Source organism: Parasteatoda tepidariorum, chromosome X1 (genome assembly GCF_043381705.1).
Source record: "Parasteatoda tepidariorum isolate YZ-2023 chromosome X1, CAS_Ptep_4.0, whole genome shotgun sequence".
Classification (NCBI taxonomy): domain Eukaryota; kingdom Metazoa; phylum Arthropoda; class Arachnida; order Araneae; family Theridiidae; genus Parasteatoda; species Parasteatoda tepidariorum.
The window spans coordinates 3,552,673-3,575,260 of NC_092214.1; the positions used below are offsets into that span (position 1 = coordinate 3,552,673).

General features: G+C 28.0%; 1 protein-coding gene across 1 annotated transcript in view; it reads left to right on the plus strand.

Annotated features, from left to right (window-relative positions):
- The first annotated feature begins 853 nt into the window (after window positions 1–853).
- The window catches only part of LOC107451629 (max dimerization protein 1), a 28,031-nt gene continuing 6,296 nt past the window's right edge, over window positions 854–22,588 (plus strand). The window contains exons 1-5 of the mRNA XM_016067785.3: window positions 854–1,155; window positions 1,273–1,360; window positions 12,958–12,987; window positions 13,061–13,175; window positions 17,360–17,546. Coding sequence (XP_015923271.1) covers window positions 1,101–1,155; window positions 1,273–1,360; window positions 12,958–12,987; window positions 13,061–13,175; window positions 17,360–17,546 — 475 coding nt within the window. The 5' untranslated portion in view covers window positions 854–1,100. The remainder of the gene's footprint in view (window positions 1,156–1,272; window positions 1,361–12,957; window positions 12,988–13,060; window positions 13,176–17,359; window positions 17,547–22,588) is intronic.

Genomic DNA, 22,588 nt, shown 5'->3' on the forward strand with positions numbered 1-22,588 from the left:
TCTTAGAATAATTATATATAATATATATAAAATCGTTAAATCATTGGTGGTGGAACGTAGCATATAATAAAAATATTAGCAACAAAATATTTTTTTGAAGCAAATGAATTAAATACCTGCTTATGAGTCTTTTAAATTAGAAATTTTACTAGGCAAAATGATTTCCCTTGTTCCAAAAATATAAGTTTCCGGCTCTCCTGATTTTGGCATGTAAAATAACGTTCTTTAAAAAGGTGTAAAAAAATTTGTATGCCTTACAATTCAAAACTTTTTTCGACTATTATTAAATAAAATAAAAAATATATATTTACTACTCTCCTGAGCAAACTATTGGGACCATATATCCCACTTTGCCTTTGGGGATCTGAATCCGTTGAAAAAAAGGTATGGATTTCAGAGAAAGTACGTTTTTGTGTCTGTTTTCGTGACGTAAAATATTGTATGCACTAATTAACTAGCATATTTGAGGATAACCAGACGTACCATCAAAATCGAGACCTAGAAAGTGAAGATCCGATTAGATCAAAAATTATTCAGAGTGGTTCTTTTTTTTTTCCCGCACTACAAATTATCCCGTGTGTATAATGTAAATAAATTTTTTCCCTTCCTGTTGCACCTATCAAATGATTGTTTTCCTTCCTTATAAATAATTATGTCCGGTATAATACAAGAGAAATTGAAAGAATTTCGCAAAAAAATGTTTTTAAATATTTCAAAAAGTAAATACGGTGGTCAAATGACGCTTACGATTAATGTCAATGATTGTGACAGCTAAGAGGTAGAGGAAGGTAAGCAATGTTTTTAAAAGATGGGCGCGGAAACCACGTGGGAAGGTTACTTTGGCAGCTTGAATAAACACAAACTGTTATTGGTTGCCTCGTTCTTGTTCGGAAAAAGTCGGAAACATTCGAATTCGAAACAGACCAATTATTTTGCGATACACGAGAGTAACCGAATAGATTCGTGTTCATAACATTCGGCTGACAACGTGCGAGCAACCGAGGAAGAAAACAAACGCTGAAGATAGTTGAAGCGAGAAATTCAGCATCGCCATTTTTAAAACGCGTGGTTTGAAGCTTTTTCGATCGATCATCCACAAAATGAGTATTGCTGCTCTTTTACAAGCAGCTGAATTTTTGGAAAGAAGAGAAAGAGGTTTGTTATGTTATAGCATTATTCTAACAATTCCCGCACCCATTGCATCCGATCAGCTGATTTTGACACATAATGATTAGTTTATGTTTGTTAATGATTCTTCTTCTTTTATTTCAGAAGCAGAGCATGGATACGCTTCTTCAATGCCCGTACAGACTGACATTATTCGCAGAAAGCCAAAATCCAAAAAATCTCAGGGGAACAGGTACAACTAAAATGGAAACACCCATTTTAATAAAATGAAGCAACAAATAACATGCTGCAGTAACATGTTTCTTTGCGATTGTATGCACATAATAATATGCTCTTAAATAATTTAAGTGTGGCAAAGTTGTTTAAATCCCATTCATCTAACGAATTTTACATGGTTTTAATAATCTTATTCAGTTTAGCTATTTAAATTCTTCAGTTTAGCTAACTTTAACATTCTGTTGACAGCTGTTCACCGTTTGTTTTTATTACACGCTTTTGAAGTAATTTTTCTTCAATGCCCATTCAGACTGAAATTGTTTGTAGGAAGCTAAAATCTCAAGGAAACTGGTACAACTAAAATGGTAACATCCATTTAAATAAAATGAAGCAGCAATTGAAATGATGCATTTCTATATTTTTTGCGTTTGTATATTATGTTTATAGATAATTTAAGTGTGATAAATGTGTTAAAATGCACTCATTATTTCTGTTTGTCTCTCTATTTAAGTAATTCAGTATAGTATAACTAACCTTAACGTTCTGTTGACAACTGCTCACTGCCTATTTTTTTCGTGCACATTTAATTTGTTATGTACTGTGAAAGCTCTGTTAATTGTTTTAATTTGGTGAGTCATATTAAGCTTTTTTTTTGCTCACTTTCTATCCAAATTTATACGTGTACAAAATTAGTTAAACTAATTAAGGCATAAGTGACAAATAGATATATTTCTTAGAATTTTTTTTTTGTTTGGTGCTGCACAAATTCTTCTTAAAAATTATAATACCCTCATGTTCTATTCAAATGCTATGTGGTGTGTTTCTAGACAATCAATTATTTATAATTTCTGTCAGGGAGAGCAAGTTTCTTCCATAGTGAAAAAAATTGCTGTGGAAGACTATCTTACTTTACCCAGATGAAAGAAATAGAAAATCTTTTTCATAGAGAAATATATATTTAAAAAAAAAATTAATAGTTTATAATTGCAATCTAGTTATTATATCAAAGTTATTTAATAAAATTTTTACATAAGAAAAAATTATAAGCAACCTATAAATTATCTCAATTAATTCAGCAGGGGTGATTGTGCTCCGGAAAAATTCTGGATTTTTCGCTAACCGTGATCTAAAAGTTTCTAGAAATCCGAAGTCCAGAAGTTTCAAGAAATCATCGATCACATTTATACGTGTATAAAAATTCTTGTATATTTTATTTAAAAATATTAGAACTAGAATTTATACTTGGCATCTCTTTCATTTGTAAATATTTTTTCTGGTAGAATAATAAATATGATTAGAGATAAAAGTAAACTTACACATAATTATTCATTTAAATTATGTTGCATATAATTCATTTAGAATATCATGTTTTGAAAATTTCAATGATTTCAATTTATAAAGATATTAATTTTTTGAATGATTTTACTCCAAGAAATTTTCAGAATTTTTGAGTTGGGGCCACAATCACCCCTGTTTCAGTGTCTCTGAAGAAAATGGTTTCTTGAAAAATTCCAACCTTGATTTCCGATAATTATCTACTATACTAATATTTTATATGAATTTAAAAAATGTACCTAAATTTAGTACTGAACTCCCCAAGCTTTTAAAAACTTAAGTAAAGTACTATAGATAGGTATATTATTTTGAAGAATTTTTGTTTGATGTTGCAGAAAAAATTCAAAGAAATTGTAAAACTCTTTATTGCTATTCTAATATTATGCAAGACCAGAATAGTCTGGTTGGTAGGGTGTTGGCCCCATGTCCAAGAGCTCGTGAGTTTGATCCCCGCCGGCCGAAGACTCTCCATTTACAAAATGGTCACTGGTGCATGCTAAGTCTCTCTGGTTCTCTAAGTCTTCCAAGTTCCCATAACAAATCAATACCTTTAAGTGTACTGGATCGGAGATTGATCATGCTCTAGTTCAGGTCAAAATTACAATCTGCAGATGGATGGATAGTGTGTGAATGTGTCGTCCTTGTAGAAGGGGCAGTGATGTATTTGTGTGTCAGAAGTTGAATTTTTGGCAATAGATGGCGCCACTGTAAATAAGACGAAACGCACCCCCTTGCCTTAAAATTGTCTTGACAGTATTGAAAAATGGCATGCAACAACAAATATTATGTAACGTGTTTCCAGTTAACCAATTGTTCATAATTTCTGATAGTTGTATACTGAAATATTTTGTGTGCATTTATAAAAATATGCCTTAATATAGTAGCGAAATTTCCCAAGTTTTTAAAAATCCTTGTTTTTCCATAATTTCATTGCTTCATAAGGTATTAATCCCTCTAAAAAAGTAAATTAAGTACGCTAGACTTTGTAATCTGCTAACTAAAAGACTAGAGACTAAACTAAAAACTTTTTTAAATTAAGCACTGAATAAAGGACAAAATTGCCTTCATTTTTTTAATTCATCAATTTTAGTAGTTTTTAAAGTTTATTTTCATAGTTGGATTTGGAAGAAACTTAACTTCTTCTCGAACAGCTTTTTTCAACTTAGAATTTGCAAATCTTTCTATTGTTATTGTTAGTTGTGTGTATGCATCTAATAATAAATAAATGAAAATTTGAATTGGCAAACTTTTATGGTGGATAAAGCTGATACAAAGAAATGTGTTTCTTCCCGTTATCAGAAGTAAGAGAATTGTATAATTTTCGATCATAAACAATGAAATTTTTAAGTTCTGATTAATTTTTTAACTGACATGTTTATACCAATAACATGCTTAACCAATAGATTAAAGACCAAGTAAGAATGGAAATTTTTGAGGGTAATTATGAAATAAATCATAAATTTATTCATTTTGCTAATAATGTGAACAATCAAGAAGGTGTCTGTTTAATTTATTGGAAATAGGATAGACGTGATAACTAGAAGAAATTAAAAATGACTAATTTTTTTAGCAATAGGTTTTATTTATAACTTAAATTTAAACAAATTAAATTTATAAGACTAGAAATTTTACAAGATACTTTTTTTTAAAAATCTAACTATTTTTCGCATTATTCCTTTTAGTTTTATGCAGAATTTTAAAATTCATATTATTTAAGAGGTGGTTCAATTATTTAAACTTAACATTATTTGGTTATTAAATTAACATGCTATTTGTAATTGAAAATACAGTATGAGATTTGTTGAAGTGTATTTGTTTAGTATGTAGTTTTTTAAGTTAGTTGTATTTGTAAATTTTGATTATAAGGTTTCAACAGTTCTTTATATAATTATAAAATATAAGGTATTATTGTACTCATTTCCATAAAATATTGAAGGACTACAGTTAATTTAATTTCTTAAAAAATAATTAGATTAAATTTTCATTCCAATAGTTGCTTTTTAATTTTCATATATTTAAAAGTGTTGGTTAAATAGCTCGGAAATCGATTGACTCGGAACTAGATTGCAATTCTTAGCTTTTTAGAGGATATATATATGTATACAATGAAACCTCACATTATGGACACTCCTACAAAATGGGTGCCTCTTTTTATAAACATATTTTACATTCCCTGTAAATCTTCTATGAATAAACCGTTGTGTACCTTTCCCGCAAAGCGGACACTCGTTTAACCGGACGCGGACAGTCATTTATGCTCTGACATGTTATTTTCTTTCTCTTCAAACTGGACGTTAATTTTTCTGATTTTGAGGGGGGGGGGAGACCATTTCTGCTTTAAATTCTAAGGGAAATATGCAATGGTCCTTCATTCTTAAAGCATGTAAATTTTTTGGCTTAGCCGCAAGTAAAAATATCAATCATTGTCCTTCCTTTGTCTTAGCAAAGAAAGGATGCTGGTCATGCGAAGTGTTTGAGGCTTCAGCATCTTTTCATCTGGACAATACTGGCTATGAGACCCCACAAGTTGGTATGGCACTTTAAATGCCCTTACCCACTGAAAATTCCTTTTTACTGCTAATTAATTTGGAGACTGCATTTTTCACAGTTGGGTTTTTTTTAAAAAAGAGAACAGAAATCTAGTGATTGAGGTGTAAATAAATGAAACATTTATTCAGACATTTGACATATGATCAATTGTGAATGTTGAAGACCCCCATAGGGTCTTGAAACTTACGAGTATGCATTGCTGCTTTTTTTTTCCATCATGGGAATCTTCAATAAGGTATCACCACATTTCATATTAAGTGATTGGAAGGTGTTAGACTGGGGCTAAACCTAATAATAAAACTGTCTGAGGAAGTGACATGAAACTATAAGTGCCTATTTGGTATCAGATGGCTAACTTGAATGTCTGTTTAAATAGAAAAAACGTACTCATTTCTCTGTAGCGACATCTAAAATGATGTATAAATATCAAATTTTTTCATAGATTCTTTTTTGTATTGAAAAATAGTATTTTTTAACGTTAAATAAATATAACTGTAAATAGCTATTGTGGATTATTTATATATCTGGACAATACAATAACTCTAAAAATGGTGTTAAAATTTATTATTAGTGTATCCTTCCTGTTACTGTACAGCTCTCATAAGCAGACAATTTTTTCGGTCCCATCAGTGTCCGTTTAACAGAGGTATATATATATATTTGTTTGATTTTTCATTTTGAAAAAGAGTTTCTTCCACTTGTGTTAGAAATCGATTTTTCCTCTTGAGCAGTTTTACCATGGGAAAGAAACTTGCCATTCCTGCTTTATTGACTAGTTCATTGTTTTCAATAATGCTTAAAAATTATATATTAGTTCTATTCAAAAATCTAACATTCGTTGCCATGAAATATTGTAGATAAAATAAAATGACAAGTAGATAGATTTCATTATTAGATTTCCTCCTTTGGATAAGTAAAATGAATTTAATTGAAGATAATATATATTGTAGGATTTTTTTTAAACTTGATATAAAATTCTTCACATTAGTTTCTGGTGCTATTTTCTGTTGTTGCATTTTTTTTTTTTTTTTTTTTTTTTTTTTTTTTTTTTTTTTTTTTTTTNTTTTTTTTTTGGTTTTAAAGAAATATTAATTCTGATCCTTACATTCTGAACATTAGTATATCTGCGGCAAAAAATTAAGATACATGCTTTGTTGATTAATAAGAGATCCTTTTTAGAATGACTATATATAGCCACTTAAGGTTACATGATTTCCCACTCGGTATTTTCCTCATGTCCATTGCCATGGTTTTGGCAAATCTTGCTTTTATCTCCACTCCAGTATATATTTCTACTTCTTGCTCACACATAGAGAAAAAGCATGATTTGAACAAACCATAGTGATGGTAAAGTGGAGTGTGGAAAACTTGCCCAACCTTTTTTTTCTTCCAATTCCTATATATTCGTCATTCGGGTATCAAAAGGGCAGATATGTTGACCACTTTTTTGGCTCCTTGACGACCATGCTTCATGCCTTGACGACCTCTTCTGTTTACGAAGAGTATACACTTAATAAATGCATCACCATAAATATTTCTTAATTTATCTACGTTAACAGGTGCGCAATATGCAAACAATATATGTTTGGAGCAGAATGTACAGTGTGTCAAAAAAAGTAATAAGGACCACCGTGAATAACTTTTGGATCTAATGATCGAATCTTCACGTTCTAGGACTCTCTCGATGGAGTGACTTCGAATATGCTAATTATAAGTGCAGATGATATTTTAAGTTAGGATGTAACGAATAGTGATTTGGCCAAAAACTGAATGTTCAGTAAAAAAAAATCGGCCAAATACCTATTATTCGGCGACTGAATAGAAAATTTTTTTATAAAAATTATTAATAAGTTTTATTACTGATTCTATGTATACATACATATATTTATATGTGTGTGTGTGTATACATACATATATTTATATGTGTGTGTGTGTATATATATATATATATATATTGAGAGAGAGATAGTTTTGAAAGTATAAATATAAATAGTTTTATGCTTATATAAGTTTAGTCATCATTGAAAAATAATCAAAACTTAGCTATGTCATAAGTATGAGGTAAAGGAGAGAAAAAACTATAATAGAATTATTTCACATAATAAAGCTAATTAGAAATATTTAAGATAAATAAAAAACTGAATAACTGTTATTTTAAAAAAAAAGCTAATTAGAAATATTTAAGATAAATAAAAAACTGAATAACTGTTATTTTAAAAAAAATATTAAAGTGGTAAAGTTCAAAAAAAGAAAAAGGGAAATTGAAAAAAATATCTTAATTCTTAAAACAAAACTTTAATGCTAAAAATAATATTTTCCATAAAAAAAATTTTCATAAAGCGTTGAAAGATATAGTCTATCAGAAACGCTTTTCAAAATGCAGTGCTATTATAAAAAAAATTTATGTAGAAAAGCAAAAGAGAAAAGAGAAAAATCGATCTTAATTTTTGAACAAAAATTTTAAGGCTAAACACTTTTTATAATCACCGTATTTTCTGAAAAAGTGAAGAATAAAGTCTAATAAAAACCCTTCTTATTGCCGTGTTATAATAAAATCAAATGTTTTTAAAAAGAGAAAAACAAAAACCGCTTTTAATGTTTGAAAACATTTTAGCGTTAAAAATCTCAAACTTTTTCACTTTGCTGTATTTTTAGAAAAAAAGGACCATAAAACATAAATGAATAACGTTTATTAGAAACGCTCTTTAAAAACTCAGATAAAAAGAAAAGTTAATTAAAAAAAGCAAAAGTGAAATAAAATTTTTTTTTATTAGTTCTGAAATGTTACATTAACGTTGATAATCACACTTTTACTTGTTTATTTATTTTACCGTACAGGAAAAACGTGACAATAAAAAAATTCAGATTATAAGAAACGCTCAGTTAAAATACCAAACTAAATCAGTACAAAACTTAAGGTTTAGTATAAAGTAATCTAGTTTCAATTTTCTATTTGACTTTTAGTTCATAAATTAGCAAGTTTTAGAACTTAACAAATATGTGTAAAAACTATTTCAAAGAATGTATAGTTAAATATACGTTTTTAGATTATTCTTTATTAAATCTGTTCGAACTCCTCCTAAAAAAATATTTATCCGAACATTCGACCCAATGTTTGGCAAAAAGGCTGAATATTCATTGCATCCTTAATTTTAAGTTACAAAATCAGACAAAAAAGTGTACTTTCACTGAATTAACATACCTTTTTTTGGCAGATTCGGATTTTTGACCCCCAAAATATAGGGTAGCCACACTAGTTAGGTTAAGAGAGCGCTCCAAAGTATTAGAACCATATTTCCCAGATTGCGGCTACCTCTATATTTAGGGGGTCGGAAATCTGTTTAAAAAAAAGCATGTTTTTGTGTCTGATTGTTTGCACTTGGTAATTAGCATATTTGAGGTCACCCTCTCAAGCCATTGAGATAGAGTCCTAGAACATGACGATCGGATCATTAAATCAAAAGTTATTCAGGTTGGATTTTAAATTAAACAAGGTTCCATTTTTTTGCAATTTTAGTTGGCGAAATGAAATAATTAATCGCTTAAAAAAATGTAAAATTATTTCTAGTGAGAGTTGTTTATTTTTAGCGATTCCCACTGAAAATTTGTAATTATCATTTGTCCTGTTCTAGAACATTAGACATTATTAACAAATGTAAATAATTTTATGCTCAATATACCTAAAGTGTCAGACTAATGATTCTTTAGAAATTGTTTAAAAAAATGTCAAGAACAGCAAGTCAGCAAGTGTTCAGAGATTTTTTTCTCACATAAAAAAACCCTTTAATGGGAAACAAAAAAGTAACTTAACGAATTCTTTGAAATAATTTGTTAAAGTTTCGTTTGAAAAAATTTATGGTACTTTCAATATAAATAGTTGAAATTGTGACTTATTTAGCTGTAATAATTTTTAACGTGAGTTGCAAAGAGTTATTGACAGTTTTGGTGCAATTAGAAACAAATGTAGGCCCAGAATGTGCATACCCAAAGAATGTGCTCAAAATGAAGAAAACCTCAGAATTTTGATCACTATTCTAAAAACATATGGCATAAGGGTAAATTGTAATGGGCAAGAGTAGTCGGTGCTTTTTGCCATGTGGTGACTAAAGGAAATATAGTGGCCACCAATGAAATCTATCATTTGCCACTAGGGGTGAAACGAATAGTGATATAGTCGAATATTCAGCGCCCGAATGGCTACATTTTTTTAAAAAAATCATTATTAAATATTTTACAAAAATAAGTTTAGTTGTTGATGAAAGTTAATCAAAACTGATCTATATTATTGGTATAGGGTAAAGGGGGAAAAAACTATAATATTTATCCATTCGAAATATTTAAGATAAATAAAAAATTAACAGCTGCAAAAAAATGAAGTTAAATTGAAAAAAAGAAACAGAGGAAATATATATACATATTCTATTGGAAACGCTTTTGAAAATTACATGCTATCAGAAAAACTCCCATCAAAGCAAAAAATTATGTATAAAAGTGAAATAATAATGGATCTTAATTTTCGAAAAAAATTAGTATTTTTTCTGTAGTAAGTTCATAAGTTTTCCAATTTCTGTATTTTCAAGAGTGAGTGAAGAAAAAAGTAAATAGAAACTCACTTAAGTCTAATAGAAACCCTCTAATTGCTGCATCTTAATAAAAACGTCAATAATAAAAATAAAATAAAAATTTAAAAAATACAAAGCTGGATAGAAGCCAAATCAAAATAACATTCATTACAAATATTCTTTAAAAAAATGCTGTATCATAATAAAACCACTCATAATAAAATGAAAAGTTAATAAAAGAAACCAAAGAGAAACAAAAAATAGTTGTTCTTAGTTCTTAAAATATTACTTTAACATTGAAAATCAAAGTTTTTTATGTTACCGGTTCTTAATGTACAGGAAAAAAGTGACAATAAAGGAATGAAGTCTCAGAAACACCGTAATAAAATGCCACATTATAATAAAAACAGCTAAAACAAAACAAAAAATATTCTCAACCTACATAACAAAAATCTTTTAAATTGTTGACTAAATTGCATTTAATACATTTTTAAAAAAAGTATATAATTCGTGGTTCAGTATAAAGCAATCAAGTTTCGATTCTTCAAATTTCTTTTTCTTTTTTTTTTCATTTGTCTTTCAAAACATTAACTTGCAAACTTTAGAACTTAACAAATTTGTGTAAAATCTATTTCTATTAATGTATTGGGGGAGAGGAATACCATTTTAGATTATTATATATTAAACCTATTCAAATCCAAACAAAAAAGGAAGGAAAAAATACTTTATGAAATATTTGGTCGAATATTCGGCAAAGGGGCTAAATTCCATATAGTAGCTGAATATTTGTAGCGTCCTTATTTGCCACGGCCTCATTTTGACATTTGACACCCCATCCTATTCTCACCATTCCTTAGTTCCTGAAAATGTGCACCTGCATAATGCATGTAAAAGAACAGTTATTTTTTATAACTTCTGTTTTTTTTTTTTTTAACTGTCTCACAAGTTATATGATAATGAATTTCTTATAAGAAATCTTTAAACAGGCAATATAATAAAATTCAAACTCAACTTTTTTTTAGTCTTATTTAAATGAAAATTCATTTCGTGATTATGGGCTGATATAATATTCTTTAATGATTTTTTTTTCAGATATGGCTAACTTTGTTTTCTATCGAGGCCATAAAGTAAAATTAATAATTGACAAAAAGAAACTCCTCAAAGAGTAGGCTGATGTTTGATTTTGTTTTGTTGCTGAAAGATTAAATGGGATTAAAAAAAGCAGATGCAGTAATTTGTCTTTGGCGCACCTGTACCAAATGACAATGAAACAGGAATTGGAATGACAAAATATTAAATACCCCTTTAAAAGTAATATTTCCAACAAAAAAAAAAGCTTAACAATAAAATTAGAAAAGAAAAAACGTAGCAATGAATGAATTATAAGATTTATCTGAAGAAAAAAATATTAAAATCAAATGCATAAAGTTTAAAAAAAAGAATGAACAATGAAAGAATAAATAAAGCTGAGAGCAACAGTTGCAGAAATTCTAACCTTAATATTTTTGGTTTAATTTCCAGAGTTAGTTATTATATTTCATTCTGACATAGAACTTAAAAATTGATTGTGAAAAAAAAAAAACAAGTCTAAAATCCAACCCATTATATATTAAAATCCAACCCATTATATATTTTTTTTAAAATGATGTGTTATAATGATAATATATATATAGTATTTTTATAATAATATAATTTCATTTTTTAAACTAAAAATGATTAATGTATTGAATAAAAATTTCGAAGCAAAATCATTATTAAGGTACTTCAACTGCAAAAAGTGGCCACCAGACAAATCTCTCAGTTTTGCCCTTTAGTAGATCGACAAGAAAAAGGGATAGACTAGCACTTGAGACAGCTGAAAATTATGTAGAAGCATCTTATTGACCTGGTATTGATGCATAATAGTTAGTTGTAAAATTTCATATATTTATATAGATTATTGATCACACTGAAGAGGCAAGCGATAAGTAAAAGACTTATGAGAGTCTGATTCCCATTATTTTTCATTAGCATGCGCACATCACCTTTGCAATTCCTAACACAAAAATATAAGAATTTGTCATGTGTATGTCTCTTTCTTACAGCTTGCCTTCTCACTGTGTGGCCTACTTAAGTAGTACAATTTTCAATAGATTTACTTCAGACTTGACATAATCGATATAGTTTTCATTGCACATAGGGATTGAGTTGAATAGTTTTGAGTAATCCCCAAAAATGTTTTTGTAATTTTTGAACTTTTTTTTTCAAACCACTGTAATTTTATGAAAAAGTATTTTTTAAAATCCTGCGTGCAATGGAAACTATATTCATATAGTTTAAAGAAATAAACGGAATTAAATTTGAATAATTTTTTTTTTAAACTTATGAGTACAGCAAGTTATGAATATTTTTTGAAAAATAAGTTATAAGCATAGTATTATAGAAGCCCTAATTTTTTTATTTGTAATATGATCTAAAATTTTTGTGATTTTTCCAACAAAAAAATTTTTTAAGTTAACTGGACGAAAAAATATTATTTATTGAAAAAAGAATTGAAGAAATTTAAATTCAAAAATTATGTTATATGCCATAAAACAAACTAAATAACAAAATGAATGATTAAGTCTTTATAGTGTATCAAGTATGATATTAATCTACTTCCAGTACTAGAGACAATTACCCTTGATTTGATAGCACATAAAAGCAGGAGAAGTATATAAAAAGTTCTTATCTTTCTACTCCCTCCTCAACACTAGATCATACTCTACTGTTTTTCACAAGAGAATCCTTGTATTTTGCTACTACTTAACAATAATCCATATTTAGACTATTTTCTTTTCTTTCCTTTTTTTTTTGTATTAAAGAAGTTGCGAAACTTTTTAAAAGAATTTCAGTTTTTATTTTTTTAAATGTTTTTTAACTTAAGTGCAGGAACTATAGAATAAGCGTCCTTAAATTGCCCGTAATTTTAGAGGCAATTTTGGAGTTCCTGCCCTATAAGCACAATCACTGCAAAATTTATTTTTCAAAAATCTTTTTTTACAGGCTTTTACTGTGCTGTTCCTCCTTAATCTATATTCTTATACATTTAAATTTTAAGTATGTGCTTCCAGTCCCTAACTTTGCAGATTTTTGAATTTTACTCTACATAAATATTATTTTCTTACATAATTTTTATTCATTTTAGATCTACTCATAATGAATTGGAGAAGAACAGGTAAAGTTTTAAGCTGTTTAGAAATGTGTATTTTGATTTTTTTTCAAAATGAATCATGATTTATGTTTTATAGGCGAGCACACTTAAGAAATTGTCTTGAAAAATTAAAGGAGCTTGTTCCCCTTGGGCCAGAATCGAGTCGACATACTACCTTAGGTCTCTTGACCAAAGCCAAAGCATTTATTAAGGTCAGAATATTATTATTACTAATATAGTTTATTTGTATTTTTGCCTCTATACTCAAACATGATAAACAACTTAAAATTTTATTTTTTCTCCTAAAAAATTTCTAAATAACTGAACTTAATGCTGGAATGAAAATATATATATATTTATATGGTGTCGCATTAAAATAAGGAATACTCCATCTCTGTCTATGCTGTTTATTTTAAACCACAAAATGAGTCTGCCAGCGTTCATATAATCTAAATCAAGATTATAAGATTCATATGTACAGTAAACAAAAAAATATATCACCCTGAATAACTTCTATTCTAATGATCGGATTTTCCTGTCCTAAGTGTCAATCTTAATGGTTCCTGAGGATGACCTTAAATATGCTAATTATGTGGTGCTAACTATTAATTAAATTACAAAATCGGACACAAAAGCGTACTTTCTTTGAATAAATATCTTTTTTTTATGTACTTGCTTTCTTTACCTTTTAAATATAGGAGGTAGCCGCAATGTGGGAAATATGGTGCCCATAGTTTGGTCAGGAGAGCGATCCAAAGTTTGGACCCTTTAATGTTAATTTCACTATTTGAGTTTTAAGTCATATTTTTGAAAGTAATTAAGTAATTCGAAAAAAAAAATTTTGGCCCCCACTCATAAAACCTGTTTATCCTAAGATAATTTCAAGCAAATAATAATTTTTTCTTATTTAATTTAATTTAATTATGGATGAAAAATCTTCTGATATATAAATTTTTTCATACCATATTATTCTATGTATTTTTGTATTGCAAAATCTAAAGTTTCAACAGTTTTTACTTAGTAGAAGCAGAGAAAAATTCCAATGAATTATTTTTAAGAAAATAATTTGCCGACAATGAAGAAATATTTAGATGGAGCAATTAATATTTAAATGTAGATAACCTACAAGAAAGTTCACTTACACGTGTGTAGGGTAAAATTTCATACATATTTTTTTTGCTAATAACCAATTACTAATGCTTTTTTTTTTAAATTATAAAATACAATTTTCTGTTTTAGTTGTCTGAAAATCTATTCACAATTTAATAAAGAAATTTGAACATTTTATTGAATAAAATTTATTCAAAGAATGTTGAGTTATCTATTAAAAGCATGGTTCTGATAGAATGTGATTATGCATCAGCTTTTTTTAATTTTACTTTTAGTTTGTTCTTTAAATAAGTGATATAATTTTAATAGTATACAAACATATACATAGATTTAGAACAATATATTTATTTCTTCAATTTATATTTTATAATTATTATAATGAATACGTAGTCAACATTTTTAAGCATCTTAAAATTTCTCAACATCTTATATATAGTCTCAATCTTAGAATAAATTTTTTAATTATCTGTCCGTGTATGTTTCGCAGAATTATTTTTACCAACTATGTAATTAAATTTTAACCTTTTTCAAAATCTTATTCTTTACGCAACCAGGTATATTATTCTATACCATTCATATACTAATAAATTGTTTTAGCTCTTTAATTTAGGTTTTGCTTTAATGTAAAATTCCTTTTTAAATTATTGTCAAGTTTTTATCAAAAGAATACTTAGAATTATTGCCAGCTAGCTAAGAATTAAATCTTGTTAAAAGAAATTAAAAATATTCTGCTAATCAAAATTATTCAGTGCAAAACAGCTGACTGTTTACTAAGCATACTATTTTTTTGAAAAATGAAGATAAATTATTGTTTGTCTTTTTTAATATTTCCTATTTATTTGAGTAATGAAAAGTAAATGTGTATATGGGCATAGCGAAGAAGACAACAGTTTGCTTTGTTTTTTAAATGAACAAAAAACTATGGATTTACAATTTTATCTTGATGTTCAAACTCTCCCTCTAACTTTAAGAAAGTTGCCCTTTTAAAAAAGATAATATTGCAAAAATTTGCTTAAAATTTTTTTTATATTATTTCTCATTTTAAGCACAATTCAAAGGAAATATTGTTATGTCTGTTGTATAAAATGCTCGATATGCCTTATTTTGTTAAAGAGCACATGCTAAATAGAAAATTATTAAAAGATTCCAAAACCGTGCTAATTTTAGAGTTTCTTTAATGCTGAAATAAAAGATTTTTGAATAAAAAAAAATCTTATAGATGTAATTAATATGTTAGCAAATAATTTTAATATACTTTTTTTAGAAATTATAAATAGAAATTGTTCTTTTATTTTGCCCTAAAAAGACAAGAATGCTCATGTTCCTTTTATGTTCAATTGAAATGTGACAATGATTTAATTAACCCTAGAATTGTAATCTGTTTGGTTGTAACATTTAATTGCTTGAAACAATTAAAATCATTAGAAATTAAACTTATTCTTTTATTTCGTTTAGAGCGGCAGGAAAAATGCGGAAAAGTAGTTAAAAGCCACGTTTACCCTCATACTTACTATTTATACATTTAATCATATAACTTGAGTAATTTAAGTTATAAAATAAAATAAAGGATAAAATATAAGCCCTATTAAAATATGTCCTTTAGCTACACTAAAGCATATCTATAATAGAGTTTGGATCGATAAATAAAAAATATATTTTCCATAAGCTTTGACTAGTGTGAAGACATTAACTTGTAAATAATTGACTTTGTAACTTCTGAACTTAAATTCCAGGAGAGAGAGGTCATTCCATTGTCTCATTCAACTTTTGAAAGTTCAATTGTAAATGAAGTTGTTTAACGTCCTATAAATGTTTTTCAGAGCTACAGTCAAAGAATGAATAAATAAATAAAAATGTACTGCTTTGAAATTTTTAGAAAGTTTGATGAATTATATATTATGTTTTTTTTTAATTGAGGAGCCATAACCATTATCTTACATAAAGCTATTTTTAATATCACATTAAATATTTCAATTTAATGTACTGTGTAATTAAATGAATAATCCCCAGAAACTAAGGCAGGAAGATAAAAGTTGACATGTTTGAGCACTCACAAATTCACGTCACGAGTCATTAACAACAAGCAATTCCTGAGAATGGCAACGTTTGAAGCAGATGTTTAGCGCGCTCTAAAAACTAAAGGACTCGTTTAGACTAAAGGAACTAGTCCAAAGTATCCTTTTCGTTTAGTACAAGTTTTTGAAGTGTGGAAGTCAGTGCTAGAGGAAAGGTGAAAATATTGCCACAAAGTATTTAACATGTTCTAAATATCTTCTCTCTATCTTAGGTGAAACCTCTATTGTCCAAGATAAAAATTTTCCTTCTCGAGATAATCAACAATATTTTTGAGAAGATGTCCAAATGTGCTCATAATCTTTAATATGAATATGTCAAACTTGAAACAAATAATTTAGTAGTGCTTCCTTTTTACAAATAACAAAATCATTTTCTCAAACTTCAAGCAACCAATTGCATGTATTAACAACTGGGGAATATGCAACATTTCATGAAAATGTGGACTATCGTATATAGCACAAATAAATTAGCACTCAAACATCGACTGAACACAAAGGCTATGTCAACAACCAAGGACTCCACCATTTATTCATAGTGAAACTTTGCTGGTTGGATTCTGGTGCCATCGATTGGTACAATTTTTTCTTCACCTCATATCAACCATAAGTATATTTCAGTAGTTGACTAGCTTTTCGGGAGAGTTACTACATCATCAAAAACTCTATTGTGAATGACCTTACTGCGGTAGAATATTTGTTTAACATTAGGAAATCATTAATTTTTTAATATTGTTTTTTTACTCTTTAACACTAGAATGGCCGAATTTTTTACCCACTTAAAACAACCATTTTGACCATTATAAGAAAATGGGAATATGAATTTGATTTTTTACTCAAATATTTAAGACTGTATATGCTTTTTTTACTATTATATAGTTTTTAAACCTACTCCTGCAGTTTTAATTCTTTGTCAAAAACCTTTCAAAACATTTGACTATCTTTTGTGACAGACAGAAGCTGAAGCTATGCTATTGACTAATATATAATGATATATTTTTTCTCATAATTGATTTTAATATCTGCTTTAATTATATCTTTCCAACTTTTGAACTTTATTCTACTCTATTTGTACTATATTTGTGTATGATGGTGCTCCTGGCAAATAAGCTGTTTCTTTATGCTTGAATCTCATCTTTACAATAGTTGAACTTTGTAATGATTTGTCATTTTATAATTTCTATTATAATTTATAATTTATTTTTAAAAATTAGACCCTAGAGGAAAAAGATAGAAAAAACAAAGAACAAAAAGAGCTTCTTCTGGAACAACAAAGAAGATTGAGACGACGCTTAAATGAGCTGGGTCGCTTTAATGTTATAACAACGCACAAAAAAAGACAAATTAGCGAATGCAGCTCTGGGACTTCCTTATGCACCAATTCATCTGCTTCAGATACTGGTAAAATTTACAATTCTAGCTAATTTATTAATTTGATTTTGTTTAAATGATCAGTTGTAATCGATAGTTAATTTTTTCTCCCAATAATTTAACAATGTACAGAAAACAATAATAATTATTTTTTTAAACACATTTCTATTCTTCTTAGCAAATTGTGAATGATGCTAGACTTTAATAGCAACTAAATGAGCTGTTACTTGTTTTTATAAAAAATTCATTAATATCTTCTGTCATAAGTTTGTCGATACCTTCCAGGCCACATGAGGAGTAAACCAGTCCTCTTAAAGTGGGATATTATCAGTCTTGCTGTGTAGCATAGTGTGCTGTTTTTTGCACTTTGTGATGCTAAGCATCACTTTTATTGCGTACCTTATCCTATTATTTGAAAGTAATATTGGTTTACAATTTTAGAGAATTTGTCAAAATTGTTAAAAAAGTTAGTACTAATACATATAATTATTAATAATTTAATAAATACTAACTATAAGAAACTAAAATTGTTAGTAATTGTCCAATTTAATCTCTTCGAATCCTTAGGTGTCCAATTTTTGTACTGCTTTGCTCAGGTTAAGCAGTTTATCCTTATCAGAGATGTCAGCTTCTACATTTTCAAATGCCCTATAACCAGCATTCATTAGTTTTAAGCTTTAGAATACTATCTCAGTTTGTACTTTTTTTCAATGGTAACTTTTATATAATACTGTAATATTACATCAATCAGCAAATTCAAATTGTGACAATTGACTGCTGTTACTTATCAAAATTTAAGGTTTTGTTTACTTTAGACATCTTTGTTTATACTTTCATAGCTGCCAATTCTTCAGCATTTTCTAAATTTGTGTATTAATTTTTCTCTCCACGTTTTGTCAATCTCAAATGTTGTTATATCACATTAAGTGTTTTATCTTGATCAAAAAATTTGATGGAAAATCTGATTTTTTGCAAATACAGCATTCAATTAGCAAAACACTCCTGTAATTATTTCTTAACTATCTTGGAAATGTAACTATAGCCAAAGATTTGTATATTTGTTGCCATTTGTAATGAAATTGTCACGACTAGTCATTGTCATCATAAAGTGATAATTCTATTGTGCGATTTGAAATTCACATATCATAATATTATCATATCAAAAAAGGAACTGAGATTTTAAAAACAAAACAAAAATCTGTAGCAGTAGCTGTCGGAAATGCCATCAATAGATCCATTTGGATTTTTAACCCTGAAAACCCTATCCTAGATGTGCCACTGTTTGTGTCTGATTTCATAACCTTCGTCCACTCTTATTAATCAGCATATTTGTGGTCACCCCCTCCAGACATTAAGATTGAGATCTCAAGGATGAAAATCCAATAATTAAATCAAAAGTTATTCATGGTGTTCTGTTTTGGGTTTTTTTGCTCACCGTACTTCTTAAATAAGTCTTGATTACGGGATGTGCAGCGTTTTTAAAAAGTGCTTAAAGGTGCTTATTTTTGGTTTACGTTTTTTAAAAGCCCTTAAAGGTGCTTATTTTATACGGGGTTTGTAAAAATTGCTTAATTTTTTATCTTTTAAAAAAGAGATTTTTTCTTTGCCTTTTCGATTTTCGTTTTAAATTACACAAAATTCATGATTTTTACAATTTTCTCTGCAATATTTATCAGGAACTAGTTATTTTATCATGATTATCTAAAGTTTTTGAATTTGATTGATTTTTTGTTTATAAATTAAGAACTTTAAACGATAGAAAAAAATAGTTTTTATTATTGTACAGATCCTAATAAGGATTTTTTTTTTTTTCGAAAGTGATTACAATTATTTTTTGAGTGCTTAAAAAGTACTTAAAAGGTGCTTATGTTTTGTTGAAAAATCTGACTATGCACCCTGGATTAGCTTCAGTTTGTAAAATGATCTCTCAACTGATGCTAATGTTACTGGCAAAGTCAGAAATGTGAAGAAAAAAAAGCGATACGCATATCTAGGAAAAGAGGATAAAACATTGTTCTCAATCATCAGAAGATGAGTTACCTCAATTTTTGTCAAGTTTCTCTCTTTTATATCACTTGACAAAATGTTTCATTAACAAATAATTTCTGATGCAATTGAGCTTGATTCTTTTCACAAAATTTAGTAATTGATTCTAATTACTCTTTATTTGTGTACCCAATTAAAGCTTTGGCACTGAAGAACTTGGACATATTGTTGATTGAGGACATATTCTGAAATCTTATGAATTTGGTTCAATTAATACATCAATTATCAACATAAAACTCAACTTTTGTTTGTCTTTTACTGGGCAATTATACATACATCTGCAAGCTCTTTTGTTTCATTGACTAAACTATCAAAAGTCATAAAAAAATTTTGAAAAGTTGTGTTCTACTCTAGAAGAAAGCTGATCATTGATATTTTCTGCTTTTGAAGTTATATTAATGTTTTCTAATATCTTGCTTTGAAATACTAGCATCAAAGTTAATTTAAAGGAAGACATTTATTTCTGTGAAGCAGTTGCTTCTACAATTTTTATACCTTTATTTGATGATAGAATGATATAAGACGAACAGCATGTTGCATAAGTTAACATTCATTGCTATTAAGCAATTTTATCTAGAAGACCATCTAGTAGAACATGATTTCTGAAGTGTTTTTCTACAATACATTTCATAGAACATTCCCAGAGTAAGGCCCATCTGCCTAAACTTTCACTAAAGTAGATGTAAATTATTAAATACAACTATATCAGTAATATTTCCTACTGAATCATATTTAACTAAATTCAGATTGTGCAATGTACATATTATCACATTTCTTTTTTATTCTTGCTTGCAACCTTTCATAATGATTATTCCATTGTAACCTTTCCCTCGAGTGTGCATCGACTAAGCTGGATTTGGTGACATTATTGCACTCTCTTGTGCAACTCTGCTGCATTTTGCAAAATATTCTTAATTTCCGGCTTCATTTTCCACCCTCTGAAATCAAACCGAAAAATCTCTCGATCTTTTTATAATGGCTAATATAATGAAGAAAAGAGTTCTTTGTCAGAAACTAGTTATTTTATCATAATCATGTAATGTCTTTGAAAATTATTTTGCATTTTGTTAATGTATATAGTGCTTAAAAATATCTTTGAGGGCTTAAAAAGTGCGTAAAAAGGTGCTTATTTTTTGTTGAAAGATTTGGCTACACACCCTGTTCTTTCTTTCAGTTAAGAAACTCTGCACCCAATGGTTTCTTTTTATTCATTTTTAATGAAAAACTCTCAAAATATCAAAATTAAATAATTAATGAGTGATTTCTATCGGTTAAAGTGTAAAAAAATCTTTTGAATTTGAACATTTGAGACAAACATGCAGTTAGAAGTAATAGCAAAGTTGCCAGATTGATCACCTTCCCCTGTAATGAAATTAACCAGTTTGTTACCATAGCAGCTTGCAGGGTGCGTACAGACTCCTTATACTCCTTAGAAACTCCTTGGAAATAAAAAAGTCTCCAAGGAGTACTTGGAACTACTTAGATTTCCAAATTAGTCCTTAGAAACTCCTTAGATTATTGCTTTGCATAGATGAACTTACTAAGTCCGCTGATGAATTTACTGTCCAAGCTGGGAAACTAAATGATTTGCAGTGGTGCAAGTGCTGCGCCGATCCGCTCCAATTGTGGAAACATGCTCCAAATTGAAGTAGTTGGCTTAAATTGCTCCAAAAAGGATATTTTTCCCTGGGTATCATGAAGGCACAATTTTGTGGCAACCAAGCTACTGCCATGTGGGTTGCTCTGGATTCAGTGGGAAGGATTCTTGCACTTTCATATGCAACTCTGATTTATTTTGCAAGATATTCTCAATTTCAGGCTTCATTTTCCACTCTCTGAAATGGAACCGAAACTTCTCTCGAACTTTCGGGGACCAACTAAACATTGCCAAATTTTATTAACAAGAGAAAATTTTATTTCTCTTGTTAATTTCATAGTTATTGAAGTGCTATCAACTTCGTCAATGGCAGCCTAATGGCTTTCTTGCGCTATTCTATTTATAGATTAGTACCATGATCTTTGAATTAATTTGAGGGACCATTCACTAAGTACATATTTTCATGTTGATCCTCAGAGCAGTCAAGAATCACAAAGCTTCATAACCTCAAAATTTCCATCTAACCTTTATTCATTTAATTTAATAAAGATAAAAATTAATTGAGTTTCTTAAACATAATAATTTTATCTGAGGGACCATCCACTAATTACATATTGTATATAAACATTGATTTTACTTAATTGATTTTTTTTTAAATAATATTTTTCTGTTTTTTACTTAATGCATTTTATTATTCAATTATTACTTTCAAAATTTTCGGTGCTCTTAACTTGTTCAAGGAAAAAACTTAATAATATTTAGAGGCAAGCATGAAGAGAGGGGCTTTCAAAATTTTAAATGCAGCAAAAAATCTTATGTTTTTCAGATTTGTCATTCAAAAATACTTTAATTTATCTCTTAATGATTTAAAAATGATCTTTGATTTAAAACAATTGATATAAAAATTTTTAATTGATTTAAAACAATTGATATAAAAAATTTTAATTATCACAGATTTGTGAAATATTATGAGTGTAGGGACAATATAATAATTTACTTCTGACAAAAATTTTTTAGCTTCAATACTCATTGTATGTGCATTTTAAAATTATTTAATTTTTTTAATTATTTCATTAATGGAATACTGTACTAGGTAATCAATTTTAATTAAAAAAATTTAGGTACCATTCACTAATTAACATTAGTAATATAAATTTATTAAAGTTTGCTTAATTCTTTACATATTTTTATAAATTCGGTATGATCAATATTAATCTTGTTAATGTTTTGTTGAATATACTATTACAAATAACATTTATTTAAATTTTAAGAAAATTACACTCGATAACCTTAAATAATAGTTAAATTAATTAGAGTTTTGAATTACCTTTTACAGAATTAAATAAAGTAATTATTAATTTAGAAAATAGTATGAGCCACGCAATATTGAATTTATTTAAATTGCTTTTGCAAAAATCTCTTCTTTTTT